Source organism: Leptonotus elevatus, chromosome 6 (assembly GCF_054856555.1).
Source record: "Leptonotus elevatus isolate MCC_2025b chromosome 6, RoL_Lele_1.0, whole genome shotgun sequence".
NCBI classification, from domain to species: Eukaryota; Metazoa; Chordata; class Actinopteri; order Syngnathiformes; family Syngnathidae; genus Leptonotus; species Leptonotus elevatus.
This window is the reverse complement of record NC_141244.1, coordinates 22,698,752-22,724,997: the sequence shown is the minus strand read 5'-3', so window position 1 is coordinate 22,724,997 and position 26,246 is coordinate 22,698,752. Positions and strand designations below refer to the sequence as shown.

The window sequence follows — 26,246 nt, the reverse complement described above, 5'->3', positions numbered from 1 at the left end:
TGCAACTGTTTGTCTTGGGATGGGTGTTGAAATATCCTCACTGGTTTGCATTCTAGGAATAACGAGTCATCATGTATTCACGTGAGGTTAGGGACAAAGCTACTTTGTAAGACTAGAAAAATAAAGGCTTACAGATGATTGGATTACAAAAAGAAAAAAGCAAGCATCAAAAGTGTGAGGACGCTGGTGTGTATAGTACTACTTTGCACTTTACAGAAGAAATATGTAATTACTCTGCCAAAAAAAAACAACTTGTGATTTTTGGGGGCTTAAAACAGTCATTTAAGTTGAAAAAAACTTAAATATACATGTTTGACATTAGCACAACAAAGGAAGCAAGTTTTTTTTGCTCTAAATCAATTTGCTGAGTCGTTCTTACTTATCTTTAAGTTGATGTTTACCAAAAGGTTCTGTAAACTCTTCTTAGTCTTGGTTGTGACATGCAGGCAGGCCAACTTTAACAAAAAACTAAACTTGAGATATTTCTTTAAATAGACCAACTTTTTTTTTCTTCCTAACAGCTTAACATTATTGTCAACATACTATTATACTGTATTCCTAATTAGGACATATACTATATGCTACTCCACACATAAAAACGGAAAATTATACCTAATGGGGAATGCGGACTGAGGTATTTATACAATTACCTAATTTAAGTAAAACAGATGTGCTAGTTTAATAGCCTTGCTGGACTGCGTTATCTTAAGCGTAACAAACTGTAAATGTGATTGTTCAATGGTGTCCTGAAATTTTTGGATGGGTGGGGCTTTTTTTTTTGTTATTAAATGAGCTATTCTCATAGTGTGGTACACGAAAATCATCACTACCATTTTCAATGAAGTTCCATATGATATGGCACAAAATATAAAACTTAAATCGCAAGACTTTCATTTATTCGCCGAAGCACTTATGACCGTTTAATCTTATGATCATTTATTTATTCATTCATTCATTTTTAAATATATATATATATATATAACGCTCCTGTTTTCACTTTCACAGTGACCTTTATGGTCCACTATGTACAGTATGCAACATATGTCACACAAATGTCAACACTTCCATCGCTTTGCATTGCAGTCTATGGAAGGAGACAAAATGTTCCAATGCATACAACGCACATGTGGCGGAGGGGCGGGCGAGCTCATTTCTTCAGACGTGAGAGGGGTGTGCTCCATGCATGTGCACGTGCACATACACGGCGACTCCTGGCGTGTGGAGCCCCACCACCCCCCTCCCTTCCTCACGGTATAGAACACGTCCACTCGGGCCCATAAAGGAACTCAGTGACACCGCAGAAACACCCCGGGTGTTCCTGCATCCCAATAAAAGTCACAGCCAAGGATAACGAGGTAAGAACAATTGTTTGGTCAATTAAGTAGCGGTGACAAAGAAAAAAAAAAGGTCATCGTGGAAAAGATATTTGGCCGTCAATGCTCGCCTCATTCATGGTCAATTTGCTACAATTTTCGGTTGTAGCTTTTATCGTTAAAATTGAACGAATGGGTACAAAGTACGACTCGTTGTTGCCGTTAAAGTGTCGATAATGTGCGTTTGTATGCTAGAAAAAAAACCCGCTTTAAAAGTGGTTTCTGTGGAGCTAAAAAAAAAAAAAAGTGTTAAACACTTATTTGAAGTCGGAGACGTACTTTTAATGAATTGCAAGCAGCTTCTGATTCCAACTTGTGCAGTCAGTCGGCAACATTAACAATTAAATGTGTTTCAACTTTATGCTACTTTGTGGGGAAAACTGCTTTTTTTTGTCTTAAATGATCTACGTGAAAAGTAGACTTGTCTGAGAAAGAAACTTGAGACTGTTTGCACGAGTTACTTGCTTTATTGCCATAATTGTAAGCAATTAGTCAATAATTATGAAGTTTTAAATCATTCTAAGGAGTCTTGTAGAACTTTGTTTATACTTTATTTTTCATTGTCCGTTTCAAAAGCCTTTTTAGTTCAGCTACTTTTTGATCCTGCTTCTTTTTTTTAATAGTGTGATGCATTTTTAATCTTATTCAGTTATAGTCATTACAAATATTTTGTTATCAATGCATGCATTTGAGCCAATTTAGATATCACAAATGGGACCCTTTCACATGTCGCCGTAGAATCTAGCAGCGTGTTGCTAATGTAATTAAGTAACTCTGTTTGCTGCAAGCTCATTTGCAAAACAAAACAAAATAATCCATTTTGAACTTTCTCCTTTTTTTTTTGCTACATGGGAGTCGAAAGAAAAATAAATTTGCACAAAGCCAAAACTGAGATCGTATGTACCGTAGCTAAATTTAGATGGTGGCTAATGTTAAAGCTAATGCCTAACCTTTTATGATTTTGACATTAGTTGTTATGTTGGTGGAACCACACTGACCCTCAGTGGCCAAACCGGGTACAACATAAGGCACACAGACAAAGGCAAGACAGTATAAAATAATTTTAATAAAATTGATTTTGGAACTTTTAAAATCTATTCTGAATCATACTAAATGAGAATCGCGATTCTAATGAGAATCGCGATTGATTGTTTTTTGGGCACACCCCTACTATTCATATTAAAATAAATTTAAGGATCTTTTGTTTTTTGCGACAAAGTTGGAATGCTACTCTTACTATAGTGTCTTGCTACAAGGTCAACTGTGCTAATGCTAGCATCAGACTAGCTAGCTCACCCCATTACATTTCTTGCTAATGTCAGTGACTTTTACAGGATAAATTGAAATCATTTAAATCCAGCTTGGAATGCTAATCGCCACCTAGCGTTCAACCACGACACATTTGGGGATGTCGTCTTCCATTGTCTACTTTCTACTTTCCACTTTCCCGAGCCCCGAATTTCCCACTTCCCTCAAATATAGCACAATGCAGCCGGTGTGCAGTATGAACGGGCTGCTTTGTGACGTAACCGTGGCGACAGACGTCCAGTTGCAGACAGTGAAGCCGCCAGCCGATGCTTCTCGCTCAGATTGTATGTCTCGTCGCCATTTTCCCCACTCATCTACCCCCCCAAGCCCCCGCCAGTCTACTACACTGTGAGGAAAGGAGAGGAGGCTGCAAGGGACGAGAGTGAAAAGGCGGGGACTACGATTGACAATGAAGGGATTTCATTGGCTGTCCGGAGTAGAGTACACGATGTACCCTGTGTATGTTCATGCCCGACTCAATGATGCCGATTGATGCAAATAGTCTACAACCTTGATAATAATAATAATAATAATAATCATCATCATGGTTCGATAATAATAGCTGTGTGTCAATGTCAATTAAACAGAGCATGATAACATTTGTAAAGGCAGCATTTTTGCGTCTGATATGTTGTTGTCATTGTCATTTTCACTGTTGCTCAAGTGTGAAGCAGCCTTTTGATTTCACACTTCAGGTAGTGAATTGTTAAGAATAGTTCCCAGGTGACTCAGCAGCAGGACTGCTGGCCAAAAGATCATAGTATGAACCACTCCTTTCTAAAAAGTAAATAAATGAAAAATATTCATAAAAGTGAATGATTTTAAGATTCTTCTTTTTTTTTACCCTCTGGAAAACGGTGGATTATGAACAAGACAAAAATGTAATAAATTAAAACATTGTTTTTAATATCTGACTAAATGAAATGGTTTTATTTTAACCTGCACATCGTTTAGTGGGATTACGGTAATCTTTTTTTAATCTCCAAAACATTTGTTGGTTTTATGGTAGTGGTTCTTTATCGTGTTGGGTTTAAAAATAATAATAATTTTGTGGGTTACCTTAGTGTACTCCATTTGCAGTAGTCGTATTTTTTTTTTTGCTGTGCGACTTTTTGGAGTTTAACCGTAGAATTATTTTAAATGTATGGTAATCTTGTTTTTAACTGTGCAGCCTTTACGAGGTTTAAGTTAAGTAATTTTAGCTGCAACTTTTGGTTATTTTTGCTAGTCTTAAATTATCCAGTGAAATATTGTGGATTCATGCTAGTCATATTTAGAACTGTGCAATTTTGGCGGGCATGTTTTATAGTTCAACAGGTGCAACTTTTTAGTGGATTAGTAATAGTCAAATTTCAACCTGCACTACCATTGGGGGATTTATGGTAATCTCAACCAGTGCCATTTTTTTTTAACAATATTGAATAATTGCTTATTAACTCATTCACTGCCATTGACGGCTATAGATGTCATAAATTCATTTAAACTATTTCTTTTAGTTTAACATTTTTTTCCCCACAATTTTGTTAACAAGAGCATGAAAACCTAGGAAAAAATATTGTACATTTAGAACAGATATAAACATTTTGATTAACCGTGAGTTAACTATTGAAGTCATGCAATTGAAAAATGTAATCGCCTGACGCTATTTTTAGAGAAAAGATTAAGAATTAGGGGCATCGGGCGATATTTTTTTGTAATTCATTGAATTACTCCACTAGTTAACTCATGATTAATCGCAAATTTGATATGTTCTAAATGTACAATAAAAAAAATCTAGGTTTTCAAACTCTTAACAAAAGTGGGAAAAAAACGAATAGAAATAGTTCAAATGAATTTTTGACGACTATAGCCGTCAATGGCAGTGAATGAGTTAAACACCCCGCCCCCTTTCATTGATCAAGTAAATTTGCTTGCTCTGCTGTCCCTCATATTATACTATACTGCAAGTGAAATAATGCTAGTCTCTGATTTTAGCACTTAAAAATGAGGCTTCTTTTCACCACCGCACCCTTTTGCTGCGACTGGTAGGCCACAGCGCCGTTTTTATAAATCAGAAGCCTATCATTGAAATGGTGTATTGACATGTGGTTGCAAACACACCCATGTAGTGTTTGTTTGTAGTCAGTCATCAACGCGACTACCAAGATGGAATGTGATAAATGGCGTCCTTAGCTTCTGACCGTGAATGCCTTCTTTTTTTTCTTTTTTTTGCCCTTGGGCGTGTTTACAGGCAATCTTCATTCCTAGAGATGATTGTTGGATGCCTTTTTAATAAACAGAATTTCCCTACAAGTAGTTGGTTGACACGCGTCTAAAAAAAAAAAAAAAGGGGCGGGGAACCTTGTTATGAGCTGCTCGAACCTTTTCAGTCCACAGTGCAGTTATTAAAACAAGTAAAACCTCTGTTTATAAATAGCCTAAGACTATTTAAGTTACATATGCTCATAACATAGTCTTAGTGAAAAGTTGGTACACACTTTCAAGTGCTATTGAATGAGAGACTTTGTCAAATTTTATATCAATAAAGTTTTGGAATGCCATAGCATTTATATATTTTCATACATTTTGTATGGTCCTCATATTTTATAAAAAAAACAAAAAAATGGGTTTGTTTCGAGAGGTTTCTACATTGGGAACGTAGCCCAATTTCGTACGCAAGTCGGAATGTATGACATCGTTAAAGCAAAACGACGTTTTGTTGCGCAAGGTCATTCATAACTTTAAAAACTCGTATCGATGATGTGATTTTTGGTCTCAACTATTTGAGCATAAAATGTTCTCTTAACTTGCAGTCTAAAAGTCGTGTCGTGTTTCCGTGTGAATAAATCACTAATCTTTTCATTTCATTAAAAAGTCGTTCTAGTCCGGGATTGACCAGATTATCTCGTTAGTGCGATTCTATTTAATCTTAATTTAGTCATTTGTCTTTGTCAAGCGATCTGATTATCTGTATGAAATATTTTTTTTCTTTATGCTTCATTCAAATGTGACACATAAATTAAGATGGGAAATTGCACATGTATAAACTCTTGCAACGTAACTTGTGCTTTTTTTTATTTTATTTTTGTGTTTGTTTTGGGTTTCATCAAATAGTCCCGAGGTTTGTGCGTGTCACATCTCTGCCGGCGTCCAACAAAAATGCACGCATCAGGACCGGTTGCGTAATCCCACTCTCGGACATGCACATGCTCCGCCATGAACGCGTTGTTCCCCGTCAATTCGTGTTTATCTGCTAACGAGCTAATAACATGCGACAGTTTGTTTTGGGGGAGGAGTTGGGCGGGGTGGAGGGGTGAGGGGGGGGGGGGGGGGGGGGGTTATGTTTTGGTAGGGCCAGCCAGTGAAAGTAATGCTTTTTGACAGCCCCGGTGTGCGTGCTTCTGCAAAAAAAGTGGGCGTGTGCGCCGCAGCCCAGCCTGGCAGATCTGGTTGGGCGAGAGCAGAGCTTTTATAAAAAGGCGGAGAGGAAAAAGTACCTCAGCTGCTCTCACCGCTTTGGGTTTGGAGGGCTCAAGGTGTCACTGACTGGATAGCTGGGGGGGAATCTATAGACCACTAGAAGAGTTTCTCAGAAGGGAAATTCTCTGGTTTGGTTGAGGAATCGGCAGATTCCTGGAAGAAAATGAGATTGTCCTGGACCTTTTTTGAGGAATTCTGAAAGAACTTGCGAAAATCAGTGTTGCGCTGTCGAGTTGAGGAATCCTTAGACCCCCCCTGGGATATTTTTTGTAGAACTTCAATTGTCCTGTCAAGTTGGCTAATCCTCAAGACTCGGAAGAACTTCCTGCAAACCGGCAGTAATCCAACTCCAAACAGGTTGGCAATGTTTGTCTTGCGCATCTTTCACCGCGTCGCCCTGAAAACTGATCCGCACAGAACGACGACCCTAACGAGGTCTCGTGAGTTTGCAATGTTCAGATTCAGATTTAGATCCAACCTTGTACCAGTCAAGACTGGTTGGTTTGAGAACATTCCAGGTGTTATGGCGGCGGAAGAAGCCCCAGATGGTCTTGCGTTCTTACAAGACTTGAATCTGCTATTTTGCAAATGCGTTGCAGGGTCTCGGGGAAACCAAACGATCGAGATCAGAGTTGTTATCCCCCCCCGGTTCACGCACGCGGTACATTTTGTTCTTGCCCGGTCCCGAGCGCACGATCGTGTACATGCAGGCCATGTCCCAGGGGCTTTTACCACTGGCCAGATGACCAACACTTAGCACGTCAATCAGACGGATTCCGTGCCAAGGCTTCAGGCTAGCGTTGTTCCTTCCTCATGCCAGGAGGTCAGATGGTTCTCGTTTGCGAGTCACCCGTCATCCAGACTTCCTCTTATGCCGATGTTGACTAATAGAACTCTCCTGGTTTTTTTTGGGGTTTTTTTGCAGGTCCTCAGCAGCCAAGCCCGTCTCGCACATCCGTAGATATGATCATCAGGCTGGGAAGGTTGACACCAGGATACTTTCGCCTCCTCCAGGTAGCGACACTTGCCAGATTCCAGATCACGAATCTGCACCGCTCGCGTTTCGCCGCCGGGTTCGACACTAATCGAACCCGACGTCGGCCATTGTGACAAGGCTTCCCGTGTTTTTTTTGCACCCCAGCAGTCATCACAACCTTCTTTGTTCACTTAATTGGGGAACAAAGGCCCTTCATATGACACGGATTGACATATCCAATAGACGGCGAGGAAAAATGGCGATGGTTACATAATGTATGAACCCACGCACACACACACAAAGACCACCAGCAAGAGTAAATGACTGCTTTCGAGTTCTGAACCTAAATGTGAATGCATTATGTGACCTGCTAACGCACGCCTTAGACTGTGCGAAAACTAAGATTTGACAGTTTAGTTCTGTCTTCAAACGAGATCTAAACTTTGATTTAGAGTGACAGCCATCTAAGATAAGTCTCAACCATGTCAAAATTGCTTTCCGCAAAATTTTATTGGGAAGAAAAAGACTAGTTGAAGTGGGGGGGAAATAGAATCCATACAAACTTTGCAATGTTACAAAATTAAAAGAAAAGAAAATCGTTTTCTATAATCGCAATTATTCCGATTATTTTAAATTGTATAATTTTGTATAACCTAACCAGTATTCACATAATAAATTAACTTAAATATTATAATTTAAATTGAGTACTTTTTTGTAGTTTTATCTTAAATTTAAAATATTTCTTCAAATTAGATATTTAAAAAATATATATTTACTTCAGCGTTTAGTATAAATTACAATGTTAAAACGAAATTTAGAATGATAAAGTAACTGTAGTGTATAAAAAAAAATTATGTATTGGGTCAAATTTTTCTTCCTCATTATATTTTTAAAATATAATCCAAATTAAAATATTAAATTTATTACTCCACTGTAAAAAGAAAAAATTAGCACTAATCACTTTAAAAAAAAAAATATATATATATATATACATTTTGTAATAAGTGTTATATATATGGTGTAATAAAAACTTCCGTTTTGCTACGCTAACAGATGGTTATGACTACAGCACGTGTACTGTATGTTCTTAGACAGTACTGGGATGCTTTGCACGTGAAATCGCTGGCATCTGAAGTGCCCACAGGGGTCGTGAGGTTTACATGTACTGCTTTGAGCTTGACATGACAACTTGGAGGCTCTTATTCCTCCGGTCTGCAATTTGTCTCTCTAAATACGGCGGTGAAGTCCGGTTCTGTCCGGTTAGAGAGTCTTTCAGTGTCACAATTGTTGGAGGTGATTGCTGTTTAGTGCGTCTTGGGCATTTTGTTTTGGTAGGTTTCTACTTCCTGTTTTTGGCCCCCATTGCTTCTGCATTGATGGAACGTTTTGTGAGCAAAGGACTCTGATTTAGATTTCGGTATCTGGTGAATTCGAGTCAGTTTGTGCCATTTTGACAGGACTAAGGAAGTAGACTAATACATTAGCTCGCTATGCTAGGTGCTGTTTATGATCAAAATGTAGTGAAGATGTAGACAACAGTTGGCTTCTCACGTTAGCTAGCTGCCCCTGTAGCTAGCATCTCTTTGTGAGTAAAATACTTACATTTTGATATTTTATGGTATTATATATATTTTTTTGGTTCGAAGTTCATTTGAGTGGAGCGGTTTGGAAAATGGATGTTTGTGCGGAGTGAAACATTTGGACTGCTATTTTAGATTTTTGCAGGGAAGAATCAGACTTCTATGTGAGCTTCTCACGCTAGGCTAGCTAGATGCCGTACATTTATGATCAAAGGGTAAATTTTACAAAATAAAATAAAAATGACTTAAAAATCTTCATGTCTCAAATGGAAGTTTAAATATTGTTAGCCTGCAACTTTGTTTTGTTATTGTGCAACAGTGACAAATGTTTAAGCACACAAAGTGAATCATTCTTGTCTTTGTTTTGTCCCCACCTCAGAGGCAAGTGGCCGGCGAGGTGCAGACGCAGCCTCAGGATCGTGCCATCAATCAGATAGCCATGATGCTGGCCATCATGGGTCTCAGCTTATCCTACTACAGTGCAAAGCAGATGACGGAGAAGGTGCAGGCCCACCCGGCACCCTGAACCGCAGACCGACCGATGGACGGGAAGTGAAGAAGATGAAGCCACAGTGATGCTGTTGTTTGTTTTTGTTTTCTGCATTCAGACTGTAAGGGGACAACTGTTCTGATCGCAGGTGGAAGATGGTGTGTGGCCATTAGTCGTTGCAAAGGTGCATGCAAGCATGGTAAAGTCGCGACGGGGGTGTGGGAGGGATTTTACGTAATTGTACGGCTTGAATTCTCAAAGTGGATCTCCACGTGGAGAGTCTCTGGAGATTCTGTGAATATTTTGCACAATCATGCGGAAACTGTTTTTATAACAAAAACACATGTCATAAGTCACTACCTTTTTTGGGGGGGGGGGGGGGGGGCTATTCTTGTGAAGTCACACTCGACATATAATCAATGACATGTTGTATACTGTATGTAAACCACACTGAGCGCATGTCTGGACTTTTTATCGATGTATGGACTAATCTGTCACATTATTTTGTAATGTTTAATAAAGCTGTGAACCTTTTTTTGTAACTACTGGCTTTTTGTTTTCCTAACTAGTTCTACGCCGTTGAAACTACATGTCCCAGAATGCAGTGTGATATCTATGCCAGGAATAGATTTAGAATATTGGAGCCCAACACTGTATAAATAGGAAGCTAATAACTGTGTGTGATACTAGTAAAGAGCAAAATTGTTTCTAGACGTGTCAAAAACAAACAAAGACAAAAACCTTCATTACATTGTGACTATCTAAATGCATTTAGACTCCTGTAGTTTGTCTACGCGGAGTTGCCGTACGTTGCGTCCATCTTCCGTAAACAGTCACTTGTTAGCGCTGTATATCTCATTGTAATTATGCTTAGCGGTCGTTTTACGACAAAAAGGGGAATAGGGGTTCATAATGGGCTTAATAACACGCGTTTCTTTGTTTATGTACATTACGAATTGACTCGCTAGTCAAAATATTGTTAGATGGAACATTTTGCTTGCTAATAAGTTGCTGCTTCCTGGTGTACTACGGAGGTCTTTAAGGATCAAAAAACGTTTGGCAACGTTTCTCTGATTTGACGGCGTAGTTTCACGTAAGTAAAGTGTATAAATTACTAATTTGCGGTGTTAAAAAATAACTGTTTACAGGGTAACTCGCAAGTTTGTTAGGCAGTTGTACTGTATTTGTTTGCACTGCTTTAAGCGTACTTGTGGGGCACTACTTGAAACGTGTTTGGTGAATTGCTCCATTGTAAACGTGTGACTTGTTTAATAGTCATAGAATCAACACGTCAAGTATGATATTTAAATATGCAATAGTGACTAAAATCTGATACTTATCTTAATTACTAAAGGTTCAGCCAAGAATGGGTTTTAAATAATGTACTGCAATGTGTTTCCTCACCTTTATTTAAAGGTACATATTTTCCACAAGACAAATGTCGCAGCAAACTTACCAAATAAAAATATCACAAAACTTCTACAAACTGAAACTATGATCTTGTATCAATTTGCCAGTGGTGAGCCTTCTCAGCTGGCCTAAAAACTCAGAAGCACAAATGCTAATTTGTTTTAAGGTATTAATTTGTTGAAAGTGGTCAATTGTCCTTATTTTTTTTGTAACATTTATTTGGGCTGCACTGCTTCCAGTACTGTATTTGCATGTGGATGTTAATTTTATTTTTTACTCCAATCAGATTTCAGCCTTTACGTGTCGCTATGCCAGTTTACTCTGCCTCTAACGGGGCCTCCTATTGCTCGCCGATGTCATTTAAATTGTATTGGCAATGGAATTGTTTCTTTAACTAATCATATTTCAAATTCACCTCACAGGTTCAGTCAGCTGGCCCAGCATGACAGCATTTTTCTGTCCTCCGATTGGTCGGTCTTCGACGAGCACACACCAAAACATGTAAGTGAAACAGCATGTAATTGTTCTGCCTGTTATATGTCAATACCCCCCCCCCCCCCCGCCCCAAAAAAAACCGCTTGGCAAAAAAGATGATGTAATCAAATCTTCTGAGCCAAATTGAAGTTTTAATTAAAGGGATGTGCACAACACATCACATTTGAGTAAATGAAGCATTAAATGCATATGGGAGGGATTTAGGCCCACGTTTGGCCCTCAAACCTTTCCTTCCCATTGGTGATTTGCGTTTCCGCACGTAGCCCCTTCGTGTCGGCGCATGCCCACTCGCTCGCCATCGCGACATATCGTGCGACAGGCCTTGAGACCTCGCCTGCCACCACGTGCCTGCCCCCGGCCCGGCCCGGCCCCCCTCCCTCCTAAGTGATGCTTGCTGATGGCCGGCCATTGGCTGAGCGTTGACGCGTCACCCAAATCGGCCTGGTTGCAAGGCGCGGAGACAAAGGGATGAGGATGCGCTCATTGGTGCGAATAATGACGGGGAGGGGTTTATTTTTGATTTATGCAGTGAGAGGGCGGGAGGGGTCTTATCACGTTTTATGACATGCGTTGAACATTTCCTTCACAGAAAGAGTTGTCATATGCATAACCTGAAATGTGTTAAACACGTTCAAATAATCGACAATCACCATTTTGGTTCACTGGCTGGTAAAAGGGCGAAAAGCTGTGACTAATTTCTTAAATTTTTAATGTCATGTATGATAATTCCATCGTCGCTATCGTGACTCAATTAGCAAAATAACAAAATAAAACCCCTTAGCAAAAAAAAGGTGTTTTTGTGTTTGTCCTTTTTTTTTGTTTCGTTGATGTCCTACTTCTTATTTTTAGTACGACAAACTAAAATGTTAAAAATAGGTGGACCAGATTTTTTTGCATTCTGGTTTGGGCAAAAAAAATTCTATCATGACTCACAACGTGTAACAATTCGCAGTATGGCACCGTGCCACAAGGTGGCGCCTCCTGGTTTTTGTTATGCCTATGCAGCACTTTTTCGTTTGGCCATCAGTGTATTTGATGCCGTGGACTTTGCGCCAAAATATGGAGGACCAAAACTGTCAAAATTCAAAATAAATAAATTAATAGTAAATAAATAAATGACTAAAAGTGAAAATAAAAACGGATATAAAAAATATAATTCGGAAATCTAATCCCAAAAATCTAACTATATATATATATATATATATATATATATATATATATATATAAATAAATAAGAGAAAAAGATACAGTACATACATACATCATCGTATTTTGGTTGTTTCAGCGCATGTTTAGTGCGTGTCTCTACATCACCTCGAGTCATGCAGCAGCGTGTTAAGGATGGATCCTCACTCCAGCCCGGCCTCTGAGCTGTAGTGACAACGTGCAGGCTGCAGAGAACACAGTGTCTCCGTTAACAGACACCCCCTGACACCCTTCCTCACGACACTGCCATCATCTGGCTGACCTCATGCAAGACTCCCCCTCTGAAAGTCATCATTTTGATGCAAAAAGCTCTAAAATTGGATTATAGCCGGCTTTCTTGCATTTGCTCTTCGCGCTGCCCGAGCAGTCAAGTACGACAAAATGTTCGGCAATTCAAACTACTCTGAATGTATTTTGTATTTCTAAGTGGCTGTCTTCTTCCATCTTTTTGAACACATGCAAGACTCCCATTTCAAAATGATCATTTGTACACAAAGCGCTCTAAATAAACACTGTAACTCGCTCTCTCCGATTGATGTTTTCAGTTTCTGTGCAGCTAAGTAGGACAAAATGTTCGGGCATCCAAACTACTCTCATTTTAATATTTATTTCCCCGTAAGTGCCTTTCTTCCATCAGGATTGACGTCATCCATATGATGATCACATGAAATTGGTAATTTTTAGATAAAACATTCAAAACATTTATTTTAACTTGCTTTCTTGTATATGTTCTTGATTGAAGTAGTATGAGATCACATTTTCCCCCCAACTTAATTCCCCATCAACATTTACATTAACTTTTGTTCAACTGCATGCAAGACTTCCATCTAAAAATTGACATTTTTAGACATTTTTAGACATTTTTAGACATTTTTCATCCATGTTGTACTGTAACTTGCTTCGTTGTGTTTCTTCTTAGCACTGCTAATGTGTTGAAATAGATCAAGATGTTCTGCTTACAAACCATACTGAGTTTATTTTTTTCATTAACCATGTTGCCTTCCACCCCCCCCCCCCCCCCCACATCAGGATTTACTGAAAAGCTGCTTATCTCCTGCTGGGTGAGCTCAAATGTTCTTTTCCACCCACGTGGTTGATGTTATCATTTTACATGATGATGTCATCTTTCCGTAGCGACAGTTTAGAAAGTCACGTTTTGTCAAAACATTCTACATGAAGCAAATTTATTTATTTCATTAAAAAGAGATGAAACGCGGTATTCCCGGATTTGCGCTCTAAGCTAAGCGCTAGGCATTCAATTGTAGACAGGAAATCAGTTTCCCCCCCGTCCCTGGATGTTCTCACGCAGGAGACAATGCGAACATCCCGACCGCGCGGGGTTAAAACAACTTTCTCAGGCGGTGGATTGTTGGTAACAATAAAGGCATAGACAGCAAGGGTGGAACTCGCTAGCTAGTCTGGAAAAAAAAATAGCCTAACAGATTTTGAGGACTCTCAGCTAACGTCCTCAATGAACCAGGAAGTAGCGTGGAACTAATTTGCATTCGGACTAGGTGGTTTGGCCAATCAAATAGAACCAACATGATCCAACATGTGGAAGATAAATGACATGAACAAAAATCATCAAAGAAACTCAATTATCTGGAGAAATCGAGTCGCTGCGGCCTAACTTGGTCATTGGCAGGAACAGCTGGTGACCTTTGAGGTCATGTTGTATAACATGCAGTCGTGACAGATCCATGCTTGCAGTCATGTCTGCTCGTTAACACATACGTACATACGCAGTATACAGTACATATTCACGGCCTCGGGGTCAATTGAGTGACAAAAGGCACGCGGGCTAGCATGTAGACGTGAGGTCTGTGTGGTTACATAGTATTATTATAATTGTACTTATTACAGCTACAACTTTTCATTCGTATTTTGCATTTTGTTCCTAAACTTAACAATTAAAAAAAAGATCAGAAATCTAAACAATATATATTAAAAAATATATATATATATATATATATATATTGCAATTTTAATTGTATTTATTTATTATTTTTTAATAAAATAAATAGTAATAACTTTTTGCCCCATGGTTTTTTTTTTATATAAATTAAATATATAAATAATATTGTTTGTAATTTCTTTCAGAATACTGTATATTTTTTTGCCCACATCATCAATTACTTTCAGAATATTGTACAATATATTTTTAAGGATATTTTGCAAATCTGTTTTTTTTATAACCAAAATAACAAACCATCATCCTTTTTCTGAGAATAATTTATTAATTATATATATGGCAGCATTTTTTCCTCTATAATATTGTATTTAAAAAATATGAATATTGCAACCCCCCAAACTATTTATTCATTTATTTTTGCGTTGATACATTGTATTTAATTCTCGTATAACCAAATGACGAGTCTAACTCTAAAGTGTATTTCTCCTTTTTGGCCATTTGTGTTGTTGCTTGCTGGTTTCCTGTCCAGTCGCAAACGTCTCCACTGCAATTTGCAACTTCTCTCCACATGTTTGCTTGGAACTGGTTCAAACCACTCCTCAGCTGGTTTGAGCAGGTTAGCTCCCCCCCCCCAAAAAAACATTCCTGCATAAACACACAGGCATGGAAAAAGGCCCATGCAAATAATAAAAACACACTATGAAAGAACCACTGTTGCTTTGTTGTTGTTACATTACGCATATCAAAACTTCATGTATCAATGAATAAAAAGCATACATGTGAAGGAAACATTATAAGGTGCTGAATATGACTTTGTTATGCTAATGAGTGGACTTGTAGCGCTTGTGTGTCATGAGCGGTGTTACAGTATGTTTAGAGTATCTTGAGGGGCCTTGTAAAATGTACCCAGCGTTACTTACAAAAGCGTAGTCAATTGATTGATTTCATTGTTGACAAGAGTAGAAAATCACTGTGTTAAGTTTAATGGAAGTTAATGATAGGCTGTCGTAAAGTAGTAAAGTGACGTAGCCTAATCGCTACTGTGCAATCAAGTCAGGTGTTCAATTTCTCACGATTTTTTTTTTATTTATTATATTTTTACTCCAAAATAATATTGTAGTTAATCTATCTGTGCCACATAAAATAACATTTGTTACTCAAGCTTTGTTAACTTTGACCCTGAAAAGAGACTTTCTTAATACATTGGTTACATTGTCACAAGCTAGCTAGCTAGCTTTAGCCACTTTTTTTTAATATATATATATACAGGAAATCCTCGGTTTACAAAATTTCCAGATTGCAGTGGTCTAAGTATATTGTTGACAATATTGATTGTTGTATATTAGTGGTATAAATGTGTTTTTGATACAACAATGGTGACTTTACTCTTACTGCGTTACGTTAGCATCTGTTGATTGACTTACGGCACATTCCAACACGTACGGTTACATCGCCATCATAGGAAAAAAAAAAAAAAGTGACCACCTGTTGGTGACAAAAATGCGGCTTATTAGTTTTGTGGTTATTGGTGTTTTTTGGGCTGTTTTTTTTTTAAACATACTGGAGGTAACTGTTTTAAATTAGAGCACGTTTATAGTAAGAAAAAATAGCACTGCTTGTTAACATGTTTAAACTTGTTTTTGTTTTTTAACATTTCGTCAAAGGGATGATAAGATGGATTGTCTGCATTATGAAATATAAAACGCATCACCTTGCTAGTTATGAGCTAGTTTCCGATAAGACACAGTTAAATGCTTAATGCTAGCTAGCTGTCACGGAACGAATTAAAATCCTAAGTCAAGATACCACCGAATATAGTTTTTCTGACGTTTTGCTGGGTGGTGTGCTTGCTGTGAGATTTTCTCTAAAAACATTAACATAATTGTCCAAGTCATTTTAAGTTACTGTGACATTATCAATGAAAAATAGCAATATGCTTGCTAATAACTGTGGCTATCTGGCTAATGTAATTACACCGCCGATAGACAGGGGGCAGCGCTTAATAAGAAAACTGTGCGTTTCATCTGTCCAAGTAAAAAGTTTACTACTGCTTTAACATTTCTGATTCAAACTTTGTTAATGTAAAAATATCAATATTGCCTTATTAGATTACTTTGCTTATTAATTACTGTGCATTTTACATTTACAACTCTATTTAAAGTACTGTAAAGAATATGAAACTTTTTGCTATCAAGTCTCATGTTATATAATGTAACGCATTGCGTGAGTGCCTGTTCGTGTGTACATACTACACTCCTTTATTTTGTTTTCTCTGGTGGTTTTTACAAGAGCCTTCGGGCATCTCCATGTGGCACTGTTGCTTCCAAACTCTTATGCAATATCCGCTTTTCCTAAAAAAAAAAAAGCACACTCACACCTCATTTTTGTTGCTTTTTACGAGAGCTGCAACTTATTAAACTGTCAACAGCCTATAAAATGTCAACGGGGCGTGCCGCTTGCCACTTATTAAAATGTCTGCCATGTTGTATATTGTTGGCCTGCATCAGCTGCACCCATAAATGAGGGACGAAACAGAAATATTTTTAGAATCAATTAAATATGTGAATGTTAAGGCAATTTTAGATGGAAAACAGCAAAGAAGCGCTACGGTTTATCAAGAATTACAAACGTAAACTCGCACGTCATTCCTGGTCTTCTTCTTCTTCTCTTAAATTACTGGTGGATCACATATCAATGGTGCATACCGCCACCTAAAGCGTCGGAGTCCGCTCTCAATATTCACAAAAGAAGAACAGATGGAAACGGGCATAAATTGCATGTTCGCTAAATTCACAATTTTTTTCTCGAAACAATTAGATGAAAACCTGACTGTTGTTAGTTGCAGTACCAAAACTGACCTTCGGGCGGCAGCATGGTGTTCCAAGGTCATCCCGACTGATTGAAAGTAGAAAGAAGAAGACCTAGTATTTTTTAAGCTAGCTGCTAGCTTATCTGGTAGCTTTACTGTGATGGGCATGTTATGCAAACACTGAACGCAACCAGTTATCCTTTTTGGTTCATCTATCATAAATATTAAACATGTTTAACATTTCGTTAGCCTAATAGCATAATTACCCAAGTTATTTTTAACTTACATGATCTCAATTAAACATACCAATACTCTTGCTTATTTTGTCTTTATCTTGTAGATTCTTTGTCCTTCTGACTTTTGTTGTGTTCTTTTCATGTTTTCATTCAAATATGATTTAGGCAATTATGCGTTTTCAGAGTAACCACAAGATAACCGCTAATGATAAACTTTTAGAGCAGTTTTGCTGACTTAGATCCAAATAGAGAAAAAAAAATAACCACTGCTATTTAGATATAGTGTGTAAGTGCGTAAATATCTGGACGAGGGCAGAGACGCTCAAATTCCGTTCTGTGTTCCCGATGGAAGCAGCTGAGCAAGATTGTATGATATGGAATATTTAGGTTAGTAGGTCAACTTTAGCAGACCCGCTTACAGTCAAACGGATGTGCTTAAATTGTCATTGGCGCCCCATGATGGCATGCAGTGCAGTTTTATAAATAATATGTTCAATGTATGGCACTGACCCAAGGACACTGAGTTCTGTACATTGTGTCCCTTCTTCAGGCCAAAGTGGAGACTGAAGCCACCTAGTGGTCAATAGAATAACTGCAGCGTAGGGGAGGAGAAAAAAAAAGGGGATTCCTCTGTTTTCGATTTATAAAGTGAGACTGGAAACGACAATCATGGCTAATCCAAGTATATCATGAAACATAATTATGTATAAAATAAACATATGACCTAATCGTATTGTTTCATATTAAAGCAAAACAAAAACATTTTTTTTTTCTTAATTGATTGCTGTTGAATGTACTTACAAATTTTAAATATTATATATATATATATATATATATATATATATATATATATATATATATAATATAAAAATGTTTAACACTCAAACGCAATGTTATTTAATGTTTAAATTAGAAAATATATATTAGTAAAGCAAATCAATCAATAAAATCAATGTATTAAAAAAAAATAGGTACTTGCAAAATAAAAAAAAACCTTAAAAAAAACGTATTCAATGTATTAAGAATATATTAATGAAAATATAATGCCAATGCAGAATGAATGTGATTAAATTCACTTAAGAATATATAGAAATAGAAAATACAGCAATATGGAATTTAGAAGAGAAAAGTAAAACCATTAATAAAATTATTTTAAAAAAAACAAAAAAACATTGAGTCAATGTTTAAAAAAAAAACAATACAAAGAAGAAGGATTAAATAAAAAAAATATATAACAAAGCTATCTCAGTTACTAACTGAATCGTTATACAAATTTAATATTACAATCACAATGTTTTATTTCTCTCTTTAATAAATTTAGCTCCAATTTAAATTGCAATCATACATTTAAAAATAGATAAATAATGATGATGATCATGAAACTAGATTGTAACGCGACCTGCACATCTTTCAATCCGCTTTGCCCACTACTGCATGTGACCATTGCGCCACCTAAAGGTGACTCGAGGCACTTGCAATCGAAGCATGTTGTGAAATGATTACTGCTCAGAATATGTAATTGAATGATATATATTCCGGCTGATTATTAATAGAGTTCCAGTCTGTAGGCCGGCGTAGTGTTAAAAAGTGGGCGTGTCATTTCCACTGTGAAATCTAAACCTCTCAGCGTGTGTGTGTGTGTGTGTGTGTGTGTGTGTGTGTGTGTGTGTGTGTGTGTGCGCGCGCGCATCCATAATTGATGTTAAACATCCTCACAGTAGATCCGTGTCAAACGTAAAAGGCAACGAACATGTACACACGCCATTCACAACAATACTCCGTTTTATAATGCAACTTTGTACTCCCAAGTACCACCTACAAAAATATTTATAAAATATAAATATATAAAAAAGACGACAAAGGTCAAATGTCATTTTTACAATATGCCGCGGGCCGCCCAAAAATGGACAACAAATGGCCCCCGCGGGGTCTACCCTGCTGTTGAGGTAAGAATCTCACAGTATCTTTATTATTGTGGTTATGTTTAAATAATATTTTTTTAAAAAGTGTGTGTGTGTTACTGGAGCCATCTGACAATGGAGCTGTGGCTGTGGAAGAGACACTCTGTGAAATATGCATGAGGAAATCCACACCTGTTTCCAGGTAACCCAGCCCAGTCCTCAAGCGTGACGTTCACTCACCCATTCACCCTGTGTGTGTGTGTGTGTGTGCACGCAGGTATACGCATGCACAGCTTCACCGTTGCGGGCTCTCTGGATGCTACGCTGCAGGCCTCCCTCCGGCTGCCACTTGATGAAGGCAAAAAAAGAAGGAAAAACGAGGACCAGGTCGGGTGAAGTCCACGCACAGGAAGTGAAGTCCAGAGCAGCGTCCAGCCGAGGTCAGCATGAATCCTTTGTGGAGGCTTTATAAGAGCAAAGTCATGAAGACGCTCGACCCGGAGTACGTGGACGACTCGGCTGAGGAGGTATTGATGTGGAACACTTTTTATCGAGAAATCACCCCGTAATATTAGGTACGCCTTATGTAATTTAATGAGACACAAGACAGGAGCTGGTTGTAAAATGATTTTATTACATTTATAATACTGACTTTATTAACTCATTCACTGCCAATGACGGCTATAGACGTCCAAAATTCATTTGAACTATTCATATTAGTTGAAAACTTTGTTTTCCACTTTTGTTAACAAGAGTATGAAAACCTAGAAAAAAAATTATAGTACATTTAGAGCAGATATAAAATTTGTGATTAATCGTGAGTTAACTATTGAAGTCATGTGATTAATTACAATTGAAAATTTGAATCGCCTGACGCCCCCTTTTTAATAATCTTTTCTTTTTTTCAACAACAAAAAAAGATTATTAAATAAAAATGTCTACGTTTTCATACTCTTGTTAAAAAAAGTTTTTTTTTTTTTTTTTAAAACTAATAGAATAGTTCAAATTATTTTTTGATGTTTATAGGCGTCAATGGCAGTGAATGAGTTAAGGTAAGTTGGAAAACAAAAAACAAAAAAAAAGTTGAGTACAGAACTGTACTTCTTTTTTATACCACTAGAGGGAGCTACACGCTGTGAGAGGGACTCTTAATAGTTTGGCTCCATTCTAAGTGACCCACATAAAAAGAGTGGCAAGAAACTGAATCCGACACAGAATCACAACAAAGGGATCGGCTGCCATTGCTTGGAGTGACACACACCAGGTCAAGGCCTCCATTTTGTGTGTGCGTGTACTCGTGATTTACATTAAAGAGACTGAATGAAGCCTTTTGTCTTTTGCAACAAGCCTTATTTTGGCAAGTGGATTTTTAGCCAATCAGTCCAGGAAAAGGTGCAATGCCAAAAGGTCACATACTGTAACTGAATAAACAGTCCGCACAGCTACAAATGTGCTTTTCTTTTTAACATTGTACACGTTTAATGTAATTTTATATGTTACATTTACATTGATGAAAGTAATACATATGTCAAATAAAATAAAATCCACTCGTACCAAATGTCATTTAAAAAAAAAGTAGTAAAAATATCAAATACATTTGGTGAATAATTTTAAAAGAAAAAAAATATATAAAGGTTAACATTTCAAATAAATTAAAATTAGACATTTGAGAAAACAATAACATTTTAAATATACAAATTACTGTTTGACCATAAAAGGACAAATACATGATAAATATAGTCAAATGTTTTTTTCAAAATAATATAAATAAAAATAATTTATAATAATAACAATAATAATAATTTGACAAAAATGTAAAAAAGAAAAGAAAAAAAGACCACTATAGTAGGTTGAAAAAAACTTAATGAACACAAAACCCAACTTAAAACTTATATAAAAAGCCTACTAGAACTTCTGAACTTTATTGGTGTTTTTTCAAAGACACTTTAAATGTTAGCATGTTTGTGTTGACTCCCATTTCACAAGAGTTTAAATGTGTTAATTCTGAACATGGCCACATCTCCATTTTTCTAAGTAATTGTAACTTGAGGAAGTAATTAAAGCAAAGTAATGAAATGTCAGGAAAGGCCTACTAGAACATCTGTACTTTATTTGTGGTTTATCGGAGGCGCTTTAAATAGTGGCAGGTGTGTGCCGACTCTCATTTAACATGAGTTTCAAGGTAATTGGTGTCCCTAATTATGAGGGTGTGTGCACTTGTGCAACCACATCATCTCAGCTGCTTTGTTTTCTTCCCCACCGAAAAGTCGATTGAGTTGTACAGGTTGTATGTCAGTCTCATTTTTTTGTGGTGTGTAGACTTTTTATAGATACTTTTTCAGATATTGTAATTGTTGGTCATAACACATGTAGTACCCTTTAGATCCAGTAGATGGCAGCCCCTGCTCAAAGGTGACTTTGCACTCTGTTTGTTTGTATTCAGGTGAGTGAGGTGGAAGAAGACATGAGTCCAGTCCAGCAAGATGAAGGCCAGAACGCCGTCTCCCAGCTGGCCCGCAGAGTATGTCGCACGTCACTTGACCCAAACGTGAACATCTCCTTTGACCTTTGACCTGTTGTTTGTGTGCATGTGTGTCCAGATGCAGGGGGCGGGGTCTAAGAGCTGGAACAGACTGTCAACTCTCTTCAATAAAGATGACGAGCACCAATTACTGCAAGAGACACAAAGTCATCCGATGGCTGACCAGTGAGTGGACTGTACTGTGCGTGTGTGTGTGTGTGTGTACCCATTTATTTAGGAGTCTCATTTATATTTTTGATATTTTTTTCAGATATGAAGTAGAAAAATATAGTAGTTAGAATAATGTATAAATGTATGAATATATATATATATATATATATATATATATATATATATATAAAAATCTAACATACAAAAAATTCTCAAAAATAATTTTAAACAAATATACTGTATAAAGTTAAACTAAAACATATTCAATATTATGAATGAAAAAAATTAACATTAAAACAAAACAAATAACTTTAAAAACAATAATAGTAAATAATGTGAATTTAATAAGACAATTTTACAAACAAAAATATAAAACTTACTTATTTTTTATTATTTTTAAATGATAAAAGTATACTTTAAAACATATGATTTTTTTTTAATTCAAACAAAAAATGCGCAAAATATTTACGTGTCTTCATTCTCCCAAAAAAAAAGATTAAAAAAAATATGGACTTTGAAAAGCAAAATAAAATGTAAAATAAAAAACAATAAAAATGCATCCAAATAAAATAACTTCATGACAATTAAGAACTAAATAGAATACAAAATATAAAAAATATATATATAAAAACAAATCTAAAGTAGAAACTTAAGTAAAAAATTATGAAATATTTAAAAATAATAAAAATTCCATCCATCCATCCATTTTCTGTACCGCTTGTCCTCACAAGGGTCGCGGGGGTTGCTGGAGCCTATCCCAGCTGGCTTCGGGCAGTAGGCGGGGTACACCCTGTACTGGTTGCCAGCCAATCGCAGGGCACACAGAGACGAACAACCATACTCACAATCACACCTATGGACAATTTGGAGTGTCCAATTCACCTGCCATGCATGTTTTTGGAATGTGGGAGGAAACCGGAGTACCCGGAGAAAACCCACGCAAGCACGCATAAGCATAATAAAAATTACTAAATTAAATATAGACAATTAAAACAAAAAGGCTAAATAGAATACAACCTACTGAATAATGTGTGGGAAAATATAAAATAAAAAAATAAAATGGAAAATTGAAGAACATATTTTTGAAATGTATTATTTTTGTAACATAACCACTAATTATGAGGAAAAACAATCAACTCAAATACCTGATTAGCATCTACCGTATATGTAATGTCATGCTATGTCAGTCCACTTGCAATCAAGCCAGAGGAACCTTCCAGGCCAGCTCGCCGCAGTGCATTCTGGGATAGCTTCGCCGCCAACTGGGCTGCCAAGAAGCAGGCGGAGGCCTCCGCCGCCCGCCAGGCGACGGAGGACGACGAGGGGGCGACGGTGGCGGCCGAGGAGGAGGAGGAGGCTGCGACCGCCGGGCCTTCTGATGCGGTGGAGGCGGACGGCGCGAAGGAGGAGGCGGAGCCACGGGAGAGCCACGGCAACAACGGCTTCTCCAAATACGTCACGCTGGGAGGAGGAGCGGGCGGCGAGGACGCCTCCTTCAAGTGGAACTTTGTTACCAGCAAATTGGCCGAATTGAGGAGAGCCAGCCCGGCCAAGAGCAATTAAGAGAACGCAGACGAGATTTAGTCCCCCTCTGGGGAATTTCAGGTATTACAGCAGGTAAGAAAAAAAATTTGAATCATGATGAAATAATAATACAGGAAACTGGATGGACGGATTAAATTATTCACTGATTGTTTGGAATGTAAACATTTTTGAGTGGGTGGGGGTAAACCTCATTTTTTGTGGAAAACACTTATTGGTTTATACCTGATTATGCAAAAATTACAAGTAAAAAAAAAAGAGTTAAGAATACAGTATATATTATGTGTACAAATGTAATTTTGCACACGTAATTATGTTGTTGTTTTTTCCCGGCCCCATACTGTGCCCCCTCCCTAATGGGAGCACTTAGAAGTTGTTTTTACCCCTCACTCTTCCTTTAGGTTTTTCTTTTCAACTAAGAAATGCGGGGTGCCATTTGGTGACCCATCAGGCTTCTCCGTTCTGTCTCCCTTTGCTGGTCAATATTTTTTTTATGTCACTTCGACGGGTTGTAACTGTTACGCCCGTAACTCACGGCGATGGCTTGTGTGCGCACATAGAGAGTGATTTTCTTTGTTGTTTTTTGTCAGGGTCCGTTCAAGGTTGCAAAGTCATTCGCCAGACACTTGTAAACCTTTTTTCTTGTCACAGAAAATTTGAATATGTTCAAAACTGTTTGAGATTTTTGTGTTGTTTTTTCTTTGATTGTGTCATGTTTGTTGGATTGTGCTGTTTAGTTTTTCTTTGAATGCTGCAATGGAAAAATGTTTACTATATTTAAGGACCGATTAAATGATGATACATAAAATACAAGACCGCTCTACAGTTTTTTTTTTCATTATTTTGTGTTTTATTTTGCCCTATATGGTCAACTAGAACATGTGATTCCTCAAGCTACACATTTTATTTTGTGATTTTCATTTTTTTTGGGGGGGGGTGGGGGGTTAATTTTCAACATGTATTATTCGGCTCTTTTTTATTGTCTATGTTAGATTTTTCAAATGTTTACGTTTTTCCATAATGTGTACTGTAAATCCTTGTTTTGGACAATGACAACCATGGTAAGGCTATGGTGCTTTTGGCCACCAGGGGGCGCGATTTACCTTTACACCGAGTACAGGCAGCTTTAGTCATCATGTCAACATGTCATACAGCACAGCCAGCCAGCGTGCTTTATTTCTTCCTGTTGGGCGACTGACTGATCTGAGGCCAGTTTTTCCTCATTGATTGAATCGTTTGGAGCGGATCCGCTGCACCCACATCCGCTTTTCACTTCCTGTACAGTCATCCCAAAACTGTGCTTCCTTCATTCACATCCTTTCAAGTTAGAGAGTGGAAAGACAACAAATACAATATGACCACATGTAAACAATGAGAAAAATACCGCATAAATAATTCTAATGAAGTTCCTGATTACCTTTCAGAATGCCGATTACGATTATGATTATAGGTTTGGTACCTTGTCACATCCTGGTACCAAAAGGTGTGCTCTGCGAACCTTCCCGCTCACTTCTACGTGACGTCATCATCAGGCGTTTGTTAAAATGAGTCACAGGGGAAAAGGTGTGAATAAAATGAGCTGGCGGCTGTTTTCTTTCCCTCCCCATGTCTTGTTTGGTTCGCACAAACACACACGCGCGCGCGCACACACACACGCATGCAAAAAACACTCGTATAGACAGAGATGTCTGGTGGCGTTCAGGTATGACCATGGTGGGCGTCTCTGTGGCGGTGAAACATCACATCTGGAAAACACACACGCACACACCTGCCTCAAACATGGCAAAAGTCAGTTTTTTTTTTTTGTATGATGTGTGATGATAACCCTAGATCACAAAATGAAACTTGGCAAATTTTTTGCAGTATTTATATATACATAAAAAATGTTTTTAAACACCTTTAAAACTTGCAAAGACACATGAAATATAATTAGACAAAGACATATAAAATGAAAACTAGAAATACAGAAACAAAAAAAATAGAACAAAATTTGAAATCAATTTCTAAAAAAAAGAAAAAATTAAAATGACTCCTCTTTGTTTATGGGTAAGTATTTTTACTTTGTTACACTTTTGTCTGGTCAACTTCTCTTCATTCATCAATCATTTAAAACATTTGTTTACAATCTTTTTCAATTAAATGTTTATTTTTTAAAAAAACGTACTAATAACTAACAAGTACTAACAAGAAAAAAATAAATAACTAAATACGGTAAATAAAAACAGTCAAATATTTTTAAAAAGGAAATAGAAAGAACTGAAAGAAAGAAAATAACCGAATATGATCAAATGTGTCGATAACACATTTAAATACTTTTGATGCTGTGAAAATAATAACATTTAAAAACATACTGAATGGTATGGAATCACATAACCGTAATTGACAGCTTGCTGCTAGTTAGCGAGCTAACTTAGCACTGTCTAGCTAGTAAGCCACCAAAAAATAAGTTTTAATGTGGAAATGAGTGTCAATTAATGTGGTTTTAATACTAATTTGATCAGGAATGGAAATAAAACTGTTCTTACTCCAGAAACCACATTGTCTAGCTAGCTGCTAATTAGCGAGCTAAGTTACCATAAGTGCCTGTGTGTAGCCAATAAGATCCATACAAATAAATCATAGTGGTTAAAATAAGTAAAACTTGTAATGTCGTATCACTAATTTGATCAGGAGAAAGAGTTCTTTCCTAATCCAGGAAAAAGCTAACACAGTGGCTAGCTAGCTGCTAGTTAGCGCGCTAAGTAGGCATAGCTGTGTGTAAATGAACGTGGGCCTACTTTTATTCAATGCTGTGTGGTGATGTTTTTGGTCTTTGCAGCAAACAAGTTAGTACAAGTGCACATTAATCATGTCACAA

At 37.3% G+C, this 26,246-nt stretch overlaps 1 protein-coding gene and 2 long non-coding RNA genes across 3 annotated transcripts; all 3 read left to right on the top strand.

Annotated features, from left to right (window-relative positions):
• The first annotated feature begins 6,026 nt into the window (after positions 1-6,026).
• On the top strand, positions 6,027-9,554 carry LOC147172770 (uncharacterized). Its single transcript, XR_015095462.1, has 3 exons — positions 6,027-6,497; positions 7,066-7,154; positions 9,076-9,554. It is a non-coding gene; the product is annotated as an uncharacterized LOC147172770 (long non-coding RNA).
• A 470-nt stretch (positions 9,555-10,024) lies between these two features.
• On the top strand, positions 10,025-12,822 carry LOC147172769 (uncharacterized). The gene is made up of 3 exons (XR_015095438.1): positions 10,025-10,279; positions 11,019-11,097; positions 12,377-12,822. It is a non-coding gene; the product is annotated as an uncharacterized LOC147172769 (long non-coding RNA).
• Positions 12,823-19,218: 6,396 nt separating this feature from the next.
• LOC147172768 (uncharacterized protein C1orf232) lies at positions 19,219-24,178 on the top strand. The gene is made up of 5 exons (XM_086078915.1): positions 19,219-19,357; positions 19,433-19,682; positions 21,599-21,676; positions 21,756-21,862; positions 23,035-24,178. Exons 2-5 carry the CDS (start codon positions 19,602-19,604, stop codon positions 23,408-23,410), a joined length of 642 nt encoding a protein of 213 aa, XP_085935041.1. The 5' UTR covers positions 19,219-19,357; positions 19,433-19,601; the 3' UTR covers positions 23,411-24,178.
• The last annotated feature ends 2,068 nt before the right edge of the window (positions 24,179-26,246 follow it).

What these genes read in the sequence shown, in the direction of transcription:
- LOC147172768 (XM_086078915.1), top strand. Translation starts at nt 19,602, where the DNA reads ATGAATCCTTTGTGGAGGCTTTATAAGAGCAAAGTCATGAAGACGCTC. An exon ending in TGGACGACTCGGCTGAGGAG is followed by an intron (nt 19,683 to 21,598) that starts GTATTGATGTGG and finishes GTTTGTATTCAG; the next exon opens with GTGAGTGAGGTGGAAGAAGA. An exon ending in TCTCCCAGCTGGCCCGCAGA is followed by an intron (nt 21,677 to 21,755) that starts GTATGTCGCACG and finishes ATGTGTGTCCAG; the next exon opens with ATGCAGGGGGCGGGGTCTAA.